General features: G+C 40.0%; 2 protein-coding genes across 3 annotated transcripts in view; one reads left to right on the forward strand and one right to left on the reverse strand.

The window, feature by feature from the left end:
* Positions 1 to 8,828, forward strand: part of LOC130909886 (neurogenic locus notch homolog protein 1-like) — a 51,314-nt gene extending 42,486 nt beyond the window's left edge. Inside the window, exons 8-9 of the mRNA XM_057826817.1 lie at positions 4,274 to 4,559; positions 8,270 to 8,828. Coding sequence (XP_057682800.1) covers positions 4,274 to 4,559; positions 8,270 to 8,649 — 666 coding nt within the window. The 3' untranslated portion in view covers positions 8,650 to 8,828. The remainder of the gene's footprint in view (positions 1 to 4,273; positions 4,560 to 8,269) is intronic.
* A 698-nt stretch (positions 8,829 to 9,526) lies between these two features.
* LOC130909584 (uncharacterized) lies at positions 9,527 to 18,755 on the reverse strand. Of its 2 annotated transcripts, none has more exons than XM_057826254.1 (5): positions 18,725 to 18,755; positions 13,653 to 13,745; positions 13,366 to 13,545; positions 12,078 to 12,363; positions 9,527 to 11,832 (listed from the first exon to the last, which is right to left on the reverse strand). In XM_057826254.1, exons 1-5 carry the CDS (start codon positions 18,728 to 18,730, stop codon positions 11,621 to 11,623), a joined length of 777 nt encoding a protein of 258 aa, XP_057682237.1. In that variant the 5' UTR covers positions 18,731 to 18,755; the 3' UTR covers positions 9,527 to 11,620. The 2 variants fall into 2 exon arrangements, with proteins under 2 accessions (XP_057682237.1, XP_057682236.1); XM_057826253.1 differs by lacking the exon at positions 18,725 to 18,755 and adding an exon at positions 17,489 to 17,535.
* Between the last annotated feature and the right edge of the window lie 489 nt (positions 18,756 to 19,244).

Here is a 19,244-nt window from a genome sequence, read left to right on the forward strand (position 1 = left end):
CTGCACCGGCGTTGCCCTCTCCTTCGGCTAACTTTTAACAGTAAATATAAAGCAGCAAGTCTCACGATCATCGACATGTACACATCCTGTACATTTTGGGGCTTTTCTAGGTCACTGCCAGTTGATATTGTTTGGGTTTTTTTTCTCATTTGAAACTGGACATATGTTGTTGTCAGTGGCACTGAAAGATGAGCATTCAAAGCCAGTCCACCCAGTTTCAACGTATTGGACGCCTATTCTTGTCAATGGCAAGCAGAGTTTACCTCAAGTTAGTTGTAAGGTACTTTTAGCTCACGCCGTTTTGATTTGGGGTCAAGTCCTGTTAATTCTGGGGCCTTTCTGGGTCACTTCCTGCTGATTTGGGGTCACTTCCAGTTCATTTCTGCTAACTTCCTGGGATTTATGGGTTACATACTGTGTATTTTGGTGACTTCCTGTTGATTGTAGGGCATTTTTCAACTAAGCGAAGCGCCCTGTTAATTTGTGGACACTGCGTGTTCATTTTAGTGCTTTTCCATGTTACATCCTGTTGATTTTGGGGCGTAGTATGGTCACTTCATTGTTAATTTTAGGGTACTTTCAGGTAGAGGTGTCCCGATCCATCCCGATCGATCGGGTCCGATCAAGTCATTTTCAAAGTATCGTAATCGGCGAAAAAATATCGGACATGCCTTTTAAAAAAAAAATTTTTTTTTAATTAAATCGTTTTCTAATTGTATTTAACGTTACAGACATAATATGTGACACTCATCCAGAGTCTTTAGTTTAGGCTTAAGGTAGGGTTATCAAATTTATACCGTTTACGGCAGTAATTTTTTAAAAAATTTATCACGTTAAAATATTTAACGCAATTAATGCATGCGCTGCACGACCCACTCACGCATTGTCGCGTTCAATCTGTAATGGCGCCGTTTAACCTATAAATACAGCTAAAAGGCAGCGTAAAATGAGTAGAGTGAATTTTGGCAGCCTTTGGAGCCTTTTTTTAATTTGCTAAAGCCTTACAATCCCTCTCCTTACGATTAGAAATATCGTGGGAAGTAATGTCGGGAAGATAGGTAGTAATTGATCTTTTTCTTAACATCCTATGTTATTTCCCAACGCAGAGAAGATATATCAGTTGGTACCACTACGCACAGTCATGGTTGGACTTCCCATCATGCATTTGGGCGGAACAGTTAAATGGCTACAGTATCATTTACTGGAAGCTCAACAAATACACTAGATGGGAATATTTAGTCACAATATACAAAGTCACATTTATCCTTTAAGAATTACAAGTCTTTCTATCCATGGATCCCTCTCACAGAAAGAATGTTAATAATGTAAATGCCATCTTGAGGATTTATTGTCATAATAAACAAATAAAGTACTTATGTACTGTATGTTGAATGTATATATCCGTCCGAGTTTTATTCTTTTTTTTGTAATGCATTGCCAAAATGTATATGATCGAAAAAATTATCGGGAATGATAGGAATTGAATCGGGAGCAAAAAAAAAAAAAAAGCAATCGGATCGGGAAATATCGGGATCGGCAGATACTCAAACTAAAACGATTGGGATCGGATCAGGAGCAAAAAAACATGATCGGAACAACCCTATTTTCAGGTCATTTCCTCTTGATTTTCAGTCACTAACTGCACCTTTTGGAGCATTTCTGGGTCGCTTCCTGGTGATATGGGGGCTTTTTTAGTTGACTTCTGGTTGATATTGGGGTCATTTTCTTGATGTAGTGTGATGCGCTTTGAGGGCCTTGAAGGTGGAAAGGCCACCATTTACCATATCAATAAGAAGTAAGATGAAATTTCCCCCAAATCAACAGGAAATGACTTGAAATCAACAGGAATTGACTCAGAAATTTCCCAAAATTAAAAAGAAGTGACCTGACATTAGGGTGACCAAACGGCCTCTTTTGCCCAGACATGTCCACTTTTCACGTCCTGTCCGTATCGTCCGGCCAGGTTTTATAAATTTATGAAAATATCCGGTTTACATGATTTTTTACGGGACCTATTTGAAGAGGATCCCTCAGGCTGCTGGGGAGCAACGCCTGCCTGCGTTGCCGTGACTCCTACTAGTAGGGGGAGACGGCGTAGTTCTAAGACAAGTTTACAGCGGGTGAAATAACTATTTAGTCAACCACCAATTGTGCAAGTTCTCCTACTTGAAAAGATTAGAGAGGCCTGTAATTGTCAACATGGGTAAACCTCAACCATGAGGGACAGAATGTGGGAAAAAAAACCAGAAAATCACATTGTTTGATTTTTAAAGAATTTATTTGCAAATCATGGTGGAAAATAAGTATTTGGTCAATACCAAAAGTTCATCTCAATACTTTGTTATGTACCCTTTGTTAGCAATGACGGAGGCCAAACGTTTTCTGTAACTCTTCACTCTTTCCTTGGGGTAAAGCAATCAACTGTGGGAGCAATTATTAGAAAATGGAATACATAAAAGACCACTGATAATCTCCCTCGATCTGGGGCTCCATGCAAGATCTCACCCCGTGGCGTCAAAATGATAACAAGAACAGTGAGCAAAAATCCCAGAACCACACGGGGGGACCTAGTGAATAACCTACAGAGAGCTGGGACCACAGTAACAAAGGCTACTATCAGTAACACAAGGCGCCGCCAGGGACTCAAATCCTGCACGGCCAGACGTGTCCGCCTGCTGAAGCCAGTACACATCCAGGCCAGTCTGCGGTTCACTAGAGAGCATTTGGATGATCCAGAAGAGGACTGGGAAAATGTGTTACAGTCAGATGAAACCAAAATAGAACTTTTTGGTAGAAACACAGGTTCTCGTGTTGGGAGAAGAATACTGAATTGCATCCGAAGAACACCATACGCACTGTGAAGCATGGGGTGGAAACATCTTGCTTTGGGGCTGTTTTTCTGCAAAGGGCCCAGGACGACTGATGTAAAAGAAAGAATGAATAGGGCCATGTATCGAGAGATTTTGAGTGAAAATCTCCTTCCATCAGCAAGGGCATTGAACATGAGACGTGGCTGGGTCTTTCAGCATGACAGTGATCCCAAACACACAGCCAGGGCAACAAAGGAGTGGCTTCGTAGAAGCATTTCAAGGTCCTGGAGTGGCCAGATCTCAACCCCATAGAAAATCTGTGGAGGGAGTTGAAAGTCCGTGTTGCCCAACGACAGCCCCAAAACATCACTGCTCTAGAGGAGATCTGCGTGGAGGAATGGGCCAAAATACCAGCAACGTTGTATGAAAAGCTTGTGAAGAGTTATAGAAAACGTTTGGCCTCCGTTATTGCCAACAAAGGGTACATGTCAAAGTATTGAGATGAACTTTTGGTATTGACCAAATACTTATTTTCCACCATGATTTTTAAATGAATTCTTTAAAAATCAAAAAATGTGATTTTCTGGGGGGGGTCCACATTCTGTCTCTCATGGCTGAGGTTTACCCATGTTGGCAATTACAGGCCTCTCTAATATTTTCAAGTGGGAGAACTTGCACAAGTAGTGGTTGACTAAATACTTATATTTGCCCCGCTGTATGCTGTTGTATTGTGTTACCGGCATCCCCAACGGACCCCTATCCTTTTTAAATATGACTGGCAATACAAATACAGCGCAGAAGAAGAAATTGGCCAGGGCAGAAGAGAGAGAGAGGCAGGTGTTATTTGAAATTGGGCGGGAGCGCCTTGTTAAGTGGCAGTGTCCAACGCCGGTTCTATTTTGTTAATAAAAAGTCTCCACTGAAAAAGTCATCTGACAATCCACTTGAAGGAACAACCGGATCTGTGAATTAATCTCCTATTAATGTCGATCATGTGTCTTCTGTTGTCTATTGGGTTATATGTCTGTGTACACAGAGATACAGTATATTGTATTTGTCTGCAGTGTTATTTTGGTTTTTTTTTTTTTATTTGCGTTTTTGGGGGAAAAATAAAGCCTGATGGGTAACCTGTAACCTGCTGAGTAAAAGAAATTTTTGCTGTATAGTAAATAATATATACTATAAGGCAATATTTTTTTTATATAATACTGAATTTTTTCATCCAGACGGAGGAGGCACACTTTAAATATATTAAAGTGATATAGGTACCTTTGAGTATTCTTCGAGTAAAATTCAAGTATCTCGAGGCCGGGCTGAGTGTACTATTGTTTGGAAATCAAAATACAGTATGTTCACCCTATTTGACATCGACTGAAAGTCACTTCAAATTGCCTCAAAATCAACACGGTCACCCTTCATTAACAGGAAGTGACCCAAAATCAACAGCCGTGTTTTGCGCGCAGGAGGAAACGCCACTTTTCCTAGCAGCCCGGGAAGGAAGCTACAAGACTTGCAAAGTCTTGCTTGAACACTTTGCCAACCGGGAGATCAGCGACCACGTGGACCGCCTCCCGCGCGACGCTGCCCAGGAGCGCCTGCACCACGATATAGTGAGTCTGATGGACGAGCGCGCCCCCCCGCCGCTGCCGGCCTCCCCTGCCGCCTGCGCATCGTCCGAAAGAACAGGGAAGCCTCCCCGAAAAGCCAAGCCCTGCCACGGGAAGAGGAGGAGCCCGCAGATGGAGGTGGGTGCGTGGCTACTAAGAGTAGTGTTACTTCAAAATAATACAGAAATAATACAGTGCTACCTCGAGATATGATCGCTTCGACACACAATCTTTTCGACATTCGACGTAAAATTTGACTCGCCAGTTATTTGTACATCCAACAACATGCTCAAAATACGACGATCTATGATAGTGTCGCAGTTTGTTGTCCCGCAAGACGGACGCAAGGTAGATTTTCTTGTGAGAGAAATCAACAGGGGTTCCAACAATGTTAGTGCAGTTGGTGGAAAAAGGAAAAAGGTGATGCTTACCATTGAAATGAAAATGATAGAAAAATATGAGCGAGGGTTGCGCATCTGTGAACTGGCTTAACAATACAGCCGTAGAATGTCTACTCTCGACGGTCCTCCTCCAACCTCCTTTTGCCAGTCTTTACAAGTTAAGGTGACAATTATTATTGCGGTAACAGCGCCAAAGAAATTGCCAACTTCGTCAGGTTTCTAATCATTTATTCCATCAACTTGTGCAAGGCCTACCGTCCTCCGCAGCGGAACAAAGTAAACAAAGTGAAATCTCACTCAGGATCACTCTGTCAAGTCAGCCATGCGAGTCGTTCAGGTACACCACGAAAACACATTCGGCCCATTAGAACCCGATTCGTCACTTTATTACAGGTATTATTATTATTATTATTATTGTGTTAATATTCCAATTTTTATTCATAATATATTTGTTTTGCTTTGTCTAACTGATATCTATGTAGTACTTAGTACCAGTACATAGTATATAATACCAGCAGTATTTATTAAGGATTTAGTGTAGGTTTTCGGACTGTGGAACGAATGAATGGAATTATAATGTATTCTTATAGGAAAATCCTGCTCGACCTACAACCATTTCGATTTACAAACAAGGTCCTGGAACACATTAATTTCTTATGTAGAGGTACCACTAGGGGTGAAAGTGGTTAGAATTTCTTGCCTGAACTCCCCAACGTGAAGGTCGCCACGGAGCCAGAAATTTTATTTATTTATTTAGTTAGTACTTTTTTTGTTTGTTTTTTCTTGGGGGGGGGGGGGGTGTCAAAACTACTGAAATGCAAAAAAAAAAACTGTTTTGGTCAGTTATTTCTATAACACATACAAAAACTGATTATCATTCAAATTGTATTTTTTCAATGATTTGCAAAATAAAAGCTAACAAAAACAGCTATAACCCCAACCACCGTCTCCTAATTTTTATTTTCCCTCATTTCCTCACATACTTAATCCCAAATCTCAATTTTAACTACTTAACAACATAGGATGTATATTAAAATTGAAGATAATGTAAACATTAACTTTTGTTGTGTTTTTTAATAATAAGGATATAAGTAACATACATTCAGAAAAATAAGTACAAATGACTTACATTATGCGGAGTGAAATGGAATATAATTTGAAGATCGCGCATTTACTTTTTTAATCATAAGGAAATGAATAAGTAGCCTAACATAAATGAACAAATATAAGTCCAAAGTTCACATTGACAGCTAAAATGTTCTGAACCTCCCCATCAGAGCAAATAAAACTAAATATGATAAATAAGCCACCTTATCTCTTTCGTTGCTCTTTAAGATTCGATCCATTTTCTGTTGCATTGCCCTTTTTTTTTTTTTTTTTTTTTTTTTTTGCTGTTTCAGACATACATGCACATTTGAACCAATCAGAGCTAACTATCTCTGGTGATCACATGTTAGTATGTCAGCCAATTGAACGGATAAATGAGTCCAGGCGTTTTGCTTTGCTGCGTGCATTCGCACATTGACGTGGCTCGTCATCGTCAGATTCGGATAACTGCAGCAGCTGGGGAAACCTCCATACCGTCCGTGGAATAAAATAAATCATAAATATCGGAGGAAAGGGATTACCCAACACAAGCACTTTATTATGCTTGTTGTTAACACTCGTGTATACGCAAGTGTGTACACTTGTATACACAAGCTACCAACATCAGATTTACACACATGTAAATCTGATGTTGGTAGTTTGTTTTCTTTTTAGAGATGAAATGCATGTGTGGCAGCTTTGTATTTTTTTGTTTTTACATAGCGTTTTGACAGTTGCCAGCATATTTTCGGAATCAAAGCACCGTATACCGGAACTGCGCTCCTCCCATTAATCTTATACCAGAACTGCGTTCCTGACCGTTCCCGCCCACTTTCACCCCTGGGTACCACTGTATTACTCAAGTACAAGTCAAAGTAGTCATCCAATAATTTCACTCAAGAAGAAGTAAAAAAGTATTTGGCAAAAAGATTACTGAAGTCTGAGTAGCTGCTTTTAATTGCTTCTGATTTATTTTGAAAAAAATTCAAATCAGTACAGTAAGCGAAAATTCAATGCCAATGTAAATAATATTACTCAAGTACTGTAGTTGAAGTACTGTAAAAGTAGTCACCCAAAATTATAGAAAAAATGTATTGGTGGAAAGAATATTCTAGGTTGAGTATGAAGACTTCTTAGGTTACATTCTGTTTATTTTGACCAAGGGCGTAGTTTTGCATAGGGACGGTAGGGATGTCACATAACACTAGCAACTTTTCAGGATGCTCAAATTGTCCCACAAACTTTTAAACAACCTTATTGGCATTATATAATGAGTTCAGTTCTAGAGGTAATTTAGATCTTCTGTGATCTTCTTCATATGTCTTCCCTTCCCATATGTTATAAAGATAGAATAGAACCAACCATTATTAAGTGAATGCTGACCTGCAAAACTACTGCGGTCAGGCCAGCCTCCACAAGGAACAAAGAAGTGAAGCTATCATCCCTCATTTGGATCATTGTCTGCATTATGTGCATTACGGTAATGCAACACAGTGGCTTCAGAGTGCAAGTCCCTTTCCTTTATTACAATTAAAAACAAAATCAGGAAGCTATCCAAGAATGGGTCCTCTTCAAAGAGACACTGACATGAACATGAACTGACATTAGAAAATAAAATAAAAAAATCTGTGAAATGAAATCACACATCAGAATTTCATGAGAGTACATTGGTTCGAGTGTTGGGGTAGTCTAGTATGCCTCAGATGTAGACTGGTCCTTGGATATCTCAGATTTTTTTTCATTCATTTTTAGTATAAGCCAATACAGATGTATTTTGCATTCATCATTTAGCCTATAAATAAATTAGGTTCATATTTGTGCGAAATGTATCCCTGACCCCCGTTCAATAATCTGTTTGGTCTGTCCCGTCCCCAGCAAAAAGTGTACATGCAGGTTATGCTGTTATATCATCCCTACCAATGTTGAGACCAAACCTACGCCCTTGATTTTGACGCATATCAGGGTTACTTCCTGTTGAAATGAGATCATTCCCTGTCGATTTTGAGGCATTTAATGCAAAGCTACAATCAGATAATATTCAGGTTTTTTTTCCCCCTTCGGCACGCCGCCTGTCTGACATCATCTGACCCATCGGCACCAAAACGACCAGAATTCTCGCACCACGCTTTTGTTTGACACCAAAATAACCGTTTGCACAAAATGGCAGGGTTTTTGACAAAAAAAATCCAAATTTATCTTAAAATTTTTATCTGATTCACATGACTCATACATCAAAAATTTCAGGAAGTGAAGGAGCACAAAAGTTGAATAGAGCTTTTGCCAAAAACGTACAGTTCTGCCAAAATTTGCCAAAAGATTTCCCTTTCATTTTAAATGGCCAAAATTTCCTATTCATTTTCAACAGGACGCCAAAGCGGCGGGCCCGTCAGACAGCTCGGCCGTCTTGTCCCCGGCCGACTCGCCTTTGCCTTGCCTCCGCCACATGCCGGCGTCGGCCGGCTGGCTCTCTGGTATGATGGGCGCCCTTTGCGCCGGTCCTCCTCAGATGACGGCCTACGGCGGCACGTGGATGGCAGCGGCCCATTTCCATCCCGCCGAGCGACACTTTCTAACGCCATCGCCCGGCTCGCCCGATCGCTGGTCCAGCTGCTCGCCGCGCTCCAACATCTCCGACTGGTCGGAGGGTATCTCCAGTCCACCTACCAGCGTGATGGGGGGACGTCTCACAGAACACTTCAAATGAACCACGCACAGCACTGTAGACGGAAGCCTTCCTACCCATAGATATCGCATATCTATGTATATACCATACGCAGAGTTTAAGGGGGCGCCGGGGCCAGACTCTCGGGGGCCGAAAAGTGTCATTGCATGTAATATATGGAGTTTCCTATATATGATTTGAAAATTAAGAGTTTCCCGTTAAGATATTGTCAATAAAAGTTGTAAAGCAATAAAAAAATGAATGAAATAAACATAGATATTTTTATAATGTGTCAAAATTATTTTCTGAACAGATCATGTGCTAAGCACCTCAGATGGTCATTTGCTTTGCTTAGCCAAAACCGACCGACCGAAGAGGACCGAAGAGGCAAGACAGATATACGTAAGTTTTTCAAACCTAAGCTTTCAAAAGCAACAACAACTACTGAGCAAGATCCAAGGATTGAAAATGTGGACCATGACACGCCAAAGAGCACCGCCAAAATGTTGAGCGAAGTTTCAGTTTGCCCCACTAAAGATGCAAATTGTACTACAGAGCCACCACCGATGTCTTACCAATGTAGTTACCGACGTCAAAATTTGTATCCCCTGGCCGCGGGAGCACACACACACACACACACACACACAGCCTTGTTTTTCTGTCATTGTAGGGACACCTGACAAGACCGTGCATTATGGGGACCACCCTTTCTGAATGTCGTAGAGAGCTGAAAAAAATCAGGGAGCATCCTCGAAAATTGTACAATGCAAAAATCACTTTAAATTTCCATTTAGACAAAGTATAGAGGCATCGACCTGACTACAGACCGACTTATGGGGACATTTTTTCGTTTTCGTCACTTATGGGGTCAATAACGATACACAATACCTGTTTTTATCCCTTCCTGGGTACCGCTTACACAAACCTCAGATCATACTTACTTCTGGGGTCAGTAACTTTACACACTGACCGTTTTTTCCTCTCTTCTTGGTACCGCTTACACAAACGTCAGATCATACCTTCTTCTGGGGTCAGTAACTATGCACACCATCTGTTTTTCTCCCTTTCTGGGTACCAGTTAGAAAAACGTCAGATCATGCCTACTTCTGGGGACGGTAATAATGCACACCACCCACACAAATGTCAGATCATTGTGACTTTGTGGAACCACTCTATGTCACCCGAAGAACATGCCATAAAACTACTAATTGACCAGGTAGTATTAAGTTTTTTTTATATGTGCATTTTCTTCAGTGACCATTGATGTGTCAAAACTGACACATAATATTTTAATGGAATGTGCCTTAAAACTTTTTTTTTTTCCTCTTGGCATTAAGTTATTCTTTGTCTTGGACTTCTGATATTCAATTTCTGTAGTAACTTTGCACAGGTTGTTCTAGCATTGCTCAAATAAATCACTGCATAGCCATATAAGAACTACAGTGATCCCTCGCTACATTGCGCCCTCAGTCCATCGCTGATATTTGCTTGCTAAACAGCAAGTTGATTTGAGAGGACTCAGTCAATGAAGAATTTAAAGAATAATACTGTTATAGTAAACTATACTCTTTCCAATGCTAAATCTGAGTAAAAGCATTGAACACACACAAAAAAGAATTTTTTTTTTTTTTTTAATGTAAATAAGCTACACATCTACTTCGCCGATTTCGATTATAATGGGGGGATCCCCTTTAACCACGAAAAACGAGGGATCATTGTATATCACTGCATTAATTACGATACATTTACAGTTTAAATTCTACCTTATGTTGGATAAAAATTTACTGGAATTTCAGACTGTACACTACGGTTCAAAAGTTTGGGGTTCAAACAATCAGCAATATTTACAAATAATTGGTTGTTTACATAGGCTGCACTCGACTTTTAGCCGCAGGAGTGCACTTTAGGTTCTAAAAATCCATAGATAGGCAACACTTGACCGTAAACCGCAAGTCGAAGGGGGGGGTTATAGTTCGAAAAGTTTTAGCCAGTAACAGTGAAGTGCAACATGCACAAGGTAAGTCATCGTCTTTATTCTCTCTTAACTGCTGTATCGCTTCAAAACAGACGAAACAAGTGCAAACAGTTATACACAAACTTAACTATCAATGGCATATCTACCATGGCCGAGAGGTGTGAGGCAAAATGCAAAAGACCAAACACTTTGCAAAAGAAAAGCACGAATGCAACCTGCCACAACACGATCCCCAATTTCTAAAGCGCGATTGCAAACTGGCAAAAGCAAGAACCCCAATTGCCACAGCACAACTTCAAAAGGATGACACAGAAGTTAAAAAAAAAAAAGGACGACACTTCGTGTATTGCTATATGTGCTTTGTGACCATCTGTACAGACCTCCGTGAAGTCCCTCCACCCCATCAGTCGCAAATTTATATGAAAATGTCAATCATTTGTGCTGTAAAAAATGTTGTTTATGCTGGTATCATTTTATATATATTTAGATATTAATTTCCAGTGAGGATGTCATAACTCCCATGGCTCACGGAGCGTATCAAGTCTCAATAACGAGGGTGTCAATAACGAGCAGAAACGAATTCGGGTCCATTTTGTAGTGAATGGGGGGGCTTGAGATTTGAATTACGAGTGATGACGTCACCCTCAGCTCCTCATTAACCGCAAAATGGACCAGAAGTGCCATTCGTTCCTGATACGTTCGTGCTAGTTGTTTGGACAGCCCTCTGTTATTGAGAGTTGATAAGCTCCGTCAGCCATGGGAGTTATGACGTCTTCACTCGAAATTAATATCTCAATATCTATAAAACGATCGCAGCACAAACGACAATTTTTTACAGCACAAACAATTGACACCATTTTTTAAATCAAAATGGGAGGTTGATTGACCTCAAACCTATAAGAGATAAATATCGCAACAATAGCAGGACACAAAAAAAAAAAAAAAAACGCACAAACTATTGCCATCATTTTTATATAAATTTTCATCTGATGGGGCAACTTCACGGAGGTCTGTAGAGATGGTCACAAAGCACATATAGCAATATAAAAAGGGTCACCATATATAACCCCTACATCCCCCTAAACTCTCCTTTTGAGATCTGTGATCTTGTTTTTAATGTAAAATTTTACTGCTGACCAATGCCTGTTTTTGAGTGCTACTTGTTCCTTTTTAAGGCAGTCATCGCAGTCGCTCTTCCGTGGAACACGGCAGGTAGTGATGAATGACATCATATGCTTCTCAACAGCCAAGACCTCTTTCTTCCATGGCTTCTTTTTAACCGGTTGTCGACCTTTACAAAAACAAACATTCATCATTAAATTTGTTTCAAATTAGTCAAGTCATTTAGTCCATGACACGCTGTTCTAAATATGGCTGTTGCGTAGTGCACAGTCAACTAGCCCAAGCACTGTAAATGTACTAGCACATCACAATATCATTTCCAAAATAAATGAAAATATATATACAGTATATCTGAAAAGTTAATTAGAGAAATAAACATTGAAATCAACATTAAAAACATCTCAGGAAACTTACCTTTTCCTTTTTTGGGTGACTTTTGTTTCCGTTTGGTGGACTGACGTTTGGGTATATGCTGAGGAGATGGTCCATCAACGTGCATAACAGATGGCATCGAGGAGGCTTTTGAGGTATTTGTAAGGTGAAACAAATCTTTGATGATATCCTTCTTAACGAGAGAGTCGACACATTGCAAACCTTCACTCTCATCTGATTCCTCACTTGTGCCTGGAATATATTCATCTCCACTGTCCTCTGAGGTGGAGTAAAGAAGCTCTCCATTACCGTCAATTTCATTTCCCACCTAGAAAAAAAAACTTATAAAGGAAAGAAGGCAGACGACCAATGAAAAGACTCAACACAATTCCTAATACTAGAGCTGGGAATCTTTGGGCACCTAACGATTCGATTACGATTCAGAGGCTCAGATTCGATTATAAAACGATTATTGATGCACCCCACTCTTTTTTTTTTTTTTTTTTTTTTAAATTTGTTTTGTACATTAGTTCCAAAATTGTTCAAAAATCCTCTCAGGCTAAACCAAACTACTGTTTCAATATCAAGTTAACATATAGCAGTAAACAAATATACAAAAATAACAGTTGATTAAAAAACTCCAGTCCCCATTCTATATCAGCAGCTTTAAACTACTTTCAATTAATTTAATGTTGTGAATCAACCGTTAAAGTTGTTATTCCATAATTTCTCTTTTGTCTACTTTCAACATGTAAAAGTTTTAAAACTATTTTAAAGATAGATTCAAGTCAATATTTTACCGATTTAGGAGTATTTTAGATAAAAAGTTAATTAGGTTCGCTTGGAAGGTTCGCAACAACAGCCTTGCAGGGAAGTGTACTGCTTTAAGATGGCGGCCGTTACTAACGCCCGCATCTAGTTTTTTTTTTAGATGTGCTGGTAACGATACCGAAGCTATAATGCATCTAGTCCTATATAAATGATATCTACCGTAACATAATGTGGCTTGTAGCAGCTTTTCGGCAGCAGTCAGGTATGTTGTTGTTTTTTTTTTTATCTCGTGGCATGAGTTGAGCTAGAGCCGTGAGCTGAGCATTGGCGTTACCCGAGGGGCCGGGTAATGAGAAGCATGATGTTTAGCTACTCTCGCTCCGTCCCTAATTGCGTACCGAAGACCGCGCGGCGCGCTGAGTGTGTCGTACTTCTGCTTTACTTGGCATATTTCAATAATCGGAATTTGGATGTTTGTGAATCGTTCTCGAATCTTCCACGGCCGAATCGCGAATAATCTAAGAATCGGAAATTTTGCACACTTCTACCTAATACATACCTGATAACGGCTAAGTGTGCTGTTGACCTGCATACATTTAGTTCTCCTGAGCTTTGGGATAGTACTTTGGTAAAGATTTATGGATAGCTCCTGAGATTCATCAGAATCAGTGTAGTTAACCAAACCCATATTGTGCAGGTTTTTTTTGTCCATGGGAAAAGAATGGTTTGAATCCAATTTCTAAAGAACAAAGAAACCATGAATTGCTGAATACTGTCACAGAGGAAAGAGGTCTACACACAAATATCAAAAACGGTATATATCCAACATTGAAAAACAAAAAGTACCTTCACTTCTGACTTCGTAGGTCCTAGAGAGGAATGCTCGGTGGTGCTTGACATCTCAAATTCCGGAGATTCACTTAAATTCAACTGTACGTCCTGTCAACAAGTTGAGATTTAGGTTGACAATATTTACAATGAGGAGCAGAAGTATTTGCATCCACTTACAAAATAGGTAGAGGTCTGATATTTCAATCATAGATGCATTTCCACTTATACAGACAATCTAAAAAAATCCGGAACTCACATTGTGTAATTTTTTTAATTTATTTGTAATTTATTGAGGTTCATAAGTATTTGTACCCCTGAGAATCAGCAATAGTTATAACTAGAGCCGTCCCGACTAGTCGATGTCATCGATGACGTAATTGCGTCGACGGGTAATGACGGGTTAAAAATTTTTTTTAATGCGGATAAAGTTTAGAATGGCGGGCGCTCGCAATGCAAGCGGTTGTTACTGGCACCTCCAAGGGGGCCGCTGTTATTTCAATGTAACCGCCAATGTCAGATTGAGCAAATAGGAAGAAAGTGGACGAGCGAGAGAGAGGGAGCGAGAGAGAGGGAGTTGGAAAAGTTTGTGGGTATCGCGGAGTTGAGTGGCTGCATCCCCCACATTTTTGTTTTGGTCAATAAAAGTATCTAAAGAGCAATCCGACGCCTCTCGGTGTTTTTATGCACGCCGCCGCCTTCCGGAGGAGGAAATCAGACGAACAGACGACAACGAACCAAGTGAATCACTGGTTCACTTGTCAGTACGGCGAGGAGTTAAAAACACCGCCAATTACCAAAAGGGCAGAATTGGTAACACCTGAAAGTGGCAAAAAGCCCAAAAACCGGACCAGAATAGCCAGAGCCTGGAATTATTTCAAGGAAAATATGGAGGGTGCCACCGTGTGTACTCTTTGCTAAGCTGGGCTCACATACCATGGTAGCACATCGGCTATGAACGAACACTTGAAGCGCAGTCACTAGTGGTGCAACGGTTTGCGGTTCAAAGCCGAACCGTATGGTTCACCCAGTACGGTTCAATACGCCTTTATGAACCGCGCCTTTTCGGTTTTGCAATTAATGTATTCTGAACGCTTGTGGAATGAATTGATCGGCCTCTGTGTGCCTGTGTGTGACATGAAGCACCGCTGTGGAGAAATTCCCGCCCCGCAAGTAAATGTCGGATCGCTGTCAAGCACCTGTGTAATAGAAGCAGAGAGCGCTTACGAGAGAAGTGTAAGTGAAACAAGAAAGAAAACAAATAGCGATGGGGAGCGGAGGAGTGGAGAGACCGAATTTTGAGGAAGCACCGGCGTCTTTCAAATCTGCGGTGTGGCAACATTTTGGTTTCCCCGTGGACTACAATGCGGAGGGAGACAAACTATTGAGAGAAAAAAAATGCAAGCTTTGTTCAGCGCTTGTTCCCCATGCTAATGGCAACACTTTTATGACATGACTCCGACACCTCAGCCAGCATCACCCACAGATATCACTTTCTCACACAGATATCACTTTCTCAGGGCAGGACAACTCCAAAGATGACACCAGTGAAAACACACAGCGGGCTTCGTTAATTTATTTGCCACGCTTGACCCGCGTTATATTGTTCCCTCGCGGACATATTTCTCCAACAACCTAATCCCCAACATTTATGAAATGGCAAGCAAAGCCATCGAAGATGATTTTGCTAAAGCACATAGTTTCGCCCTGACCACTGATAGTTGGACGTCCCGTGCTACAGAGTGCTACAACCTAACTGTGACGGTGCACTTTAATTCTTCATACCTGTCAAGTTGTACGGTCTCGTCGTAATTTGTACAAGTGAGCACTGATTTTTAAATGTGTAAGCCGTAAGTTACGTTCAAAATCTGCACATTTTTCGTGCATTACGTTTTTTTTTTTTTCATCCGTTCGGATTTGGTCACCGTTTCTGCAACGAGAATGTTCGTTGATACGTTGGTTGAATGACGCGAGAAAAGTCAGACACGGAGAGGGAAGAGTTTTTGTTGAGACGCTGTAGCAAATGCGATGCTAGGCGGGTTAAATATTTCCTGACTGTAACCGACAGCATACAATCTACGCCTAGATAACCCATGCATATAGAACTACATGCGAAATGACAGAAGTGGTAGCGTTCGTAAACAGCCGCCATTTTAGAGCAGTAAACTTTTCAGAAAGGCTCTGTTGAAGTAAACCTTCCGAGCGAACCTAAGCAACTTTTTATCTAAAATACTCCTTAATCTGCAAAATCTTGACTTGAGTCCGTCTTTAAAGGATGAAACAATCTTAAAATTTTCACATGTCAAAAGTAGGCAGAAGAAAACTAATGCAAAAACGGGAGCAATTTTATCAACTTTAACGGTTGATTCACAACATTAAATGACCTCCAAACATAGCAAAGGTTACTATGTTTTTGGGTTTGTTTCTTCCTGCTGCTTCGCTACCCTGCAGACATCTCTCTGCTTTGCTCCTGCTTCTCATGCTTCAATCATCTTTTTAATCATTTTTAATCACCTCTAAATTACTCAGCAAGTCTTGCAATTTTCTTTTAATCTTGTTTATATTTAAACAAAGGCTTTTTGAGCATTTTTTAGCCTTTTTAGAGTGCTTTTTTGTCTTTACTGGAACACAAGCCTGCCTTATCGCGACTGGAACTGAGGAATTCGGCTAACGGAAGCTAAGTAGCAGCAACATGCCTCCCCTGTCAATGGATGATTGCCACAAACTGCTCCAGAAGATAGCAGTACTGGAAACAAAAATCTACCGGCTTGAAGTGAATATGGAGGTAAATGGACAGCTCGTCGTTTGGGACAGCCCTAGTAATGACATTCAAAGAGTTGTCAGTCTACCTTGAAAAAAAAAAGTCCAGGTTAACTCCATGAGAAACCACCCACACGCCACCTGACCTTCCAACATGACAATGATCCAAAGCCCACAGCCAAGCTGACCGAGGAGTGGCTGGGTAAAGACCACATCAAGGTTCTGGAGTGGCCAAGCCAGACTCCGTATCTAAACCCAATAGAAAATTTTTGGATGGAGCTGAAACTGTTTCTCAACGACAGCCTCAAAACCCAACAGATCTAAAGAAGATTTGTGTGGAGGAATGGGCCAAAATCCCCGTTTCCATATGTGAAAGCATCTAGCCTCTGTAATTGCTTCTGCACTATACATTAGCACTGATTTTCTCGGGGGGGGCAAATACTTATGAACCCCAGTAAATTATAATTGAATTATAGAAAAATCATACAATGCCAGCTGCGTTTTTTAAATTTATTTTTTTTTAACTATATCTCCATAAGTGGAAATGCATCTATGAATGACATTTTAATCCTCTATTTACTTAAGGGGTGAACTCACAAGGAGTGCAAATACTTCTGCACCTCACTGTACTTGCTACAGATTTTCTACCAATTTTTAAGCATTAGCAATCCATGAGAACATTTATTTTATCAGTTTGACTGTCTCAGTATAGCTGATGCCAAGTCACTTTATCTTGATGTATTTTATCCATTTTGTTTGCTAACAATATAGTGTGCAATGGACCCCAGGAGAGCCAGGAAGTACTGAAAGTCCCCCAAATAAAAAGCTGCAGTGGATGGTAATGTTGTAGATTATTTCAGACTAAGAGTTTATACAACTTCTGTTATTATTTCAATAAACTCATGATGAAACAGGTTATCAAATAGTACTTAAAAAAAAAAAAAAAAAAAAAAAAAAACTTTACGGGGTCCCCACAAACATTGTGAAACCTGACACACACCCACTAAGCTGGGCTGGGCTGTACTGTATTTCAAGTCTCGAACAATTGGCTGAAGTCAGATAAACTGCAGCTTTAAAGCACAAGCGATGCATACCTCCATTGCAGCGTCTGTAGATTTCGGAGACTGTTGCTCTCTATTTCTGGAGATCCCAACCTCAAAATATTCAGTCACAGTGGAATGGCTTCCTCCATCCTGATCAAGTTGAGAATTCATTAACAAACATCAAATGTATATCTCTATGCATTTTAAGATTTAGCCATATACAACAACAAAATTCCATAACTCAGTTGAATCCACTCACTATGGCCGATTCAAAATCACTTTTATCGTGATGCATTTGTTCTTTTTTTGACTAGCATTTTATTCATTTGAGGATTAATGAAAACAATAATGTGTTAGGGACCACATCAGTGCCCGACATGTCCTAAACGTCTCCCAAATTAACAGCTGCAGTGGCTTGTAATGTTGTAGATTATTTCAGACTAAGGGTATATACAACTTCTGTTATTATTTCAATAAACTCATGATGAAAAAGGTTATTAAATAGTATTTTTAAAAACAAAATAAATAACTTTACGGGGTCCCCACAAACATTGTAAAACCTGACACACACACACTAAGCTGGGCTGGGCTGTACTGTATTTCAAGTCTCGAACAATTGGCTGAAGTTAGATAAACTGCAGCTTTAAAGCACAAGCGATGCATACCTCCTTTGCAGCGTCTGTAGATTTCGGAGACTGTTGCTCTCTGTTTCTGGAGATCCCAACCTCAGAATATTCAGTCACAGTGGAATGGCTTCCTCCATCCTGATCAACAAGTTGAGAATATAATTCATTAACAAACATCAAATGTATATCTCTATGCATTTTAAGATTTAGCCATATACAACAACAAAATTCCATAACTCAGTTGAATCCACTCACTATGGCCGATTCAAAATCACTTTTATCGTGATGCATTTGTTCTTTTTTTGACGAGCATTTTATTCATTTGAGGATTAATGAAAACAATAATGTGTTAGGGACCACATCAGTGCCCGACATGTCCTAAACGTCTCCCAAATTAACAGCTGCAGTGGCTGGTAATGTTGTAGATTATTTAAGACTAAGGGTACAAACATTTTCTGTTATTATTTCAATAAACTCATGATGAAACAGGTTATTAAATAGTATTTTTAAAAACAAAATAAATAACTTTACGGGGTCCCCACAATCATTGTAAAACCTGACACACACCCACTAAGCTGGGCTTGGGTGTACTATATTTCAAGACTCGAACAATTGGCTGAAGTCAGACAAACTGTAGCTTTAAAGCACAAGCGATGCATACCTCCATTGCAGCGTCTGTAGATTTCGGAGACTGTTGCTCTCTGGTTCTGGAGATCCCAACCTCAGAATATTCAGTCACAGTGGAATGGCTTCCTCCATCCTGATCAACAAGTTGAGAATATAATTCATTAACAAACATCAAATGTATATCTCTATGCATTTTAAGATTTAGCCATATACAACAACAAAATTCCATAACTCAGTTGAATCCACTCACTATGGCCGATTCAAAATCACTTTTATCGTGATGCATTTGTTTTTTTTTGACTAGCATTTTATTCATTTGAGGTTTAATGAAAACAATAATGTGTTAGGGACCACATCAGTGCCCGACATGTCCTAAACGTCTCCCAAATTAACAGCTGCAGTGGCTGGTAATGTTGTAGATTATTTAAGACTAAGGGTATATACAACTTCTGTTATTATTTCAATAAACTCATGATGAAACAGGTTATTAAATAGTATTTTTAAAAACAAAATAAATAACTTTACGGGGTCCCCACAAACATTGTAAAACCTGA

Source organism: Corythoichthys intestinalis, chromosome 21, assembly GCF_030265065.1.
Source record: "Corythoichthys intestinalis isolate RoL2023-P3 chromosome 21, ASM3026506v1, whole genome shotgun sequence".
Taxonomy (NCBI): Eukaryota; Metazoa; Chordata; class Actinopteri; order Syngnathiformes; family Syngnathidae; genus Corythoichthys; species Corythoichthys intestinalis.

What these genes read in the sequence shown, in the direction of transcription:
- LOC130909584 (XM_057826254.1), bottom strand. An exon ending in GCACACTTAGCCGTTATCAG is followed by an intron (nt 12,364 to 13,365) that starts GTATGTATTAGG and finishes TTTTTTTTCTAG; the next exon opens with GTGGGAAATGAAATTGACGG. An exon ending in GTCACCCAAAAAAGGAAAAG is followed by an intron (nt 11,833 to 12,077) that starts GTAAGTTTCCTG and finishes GTTTTTGTAAAG; the next exon opens with GTCGACAACCGGTTAAAAAG.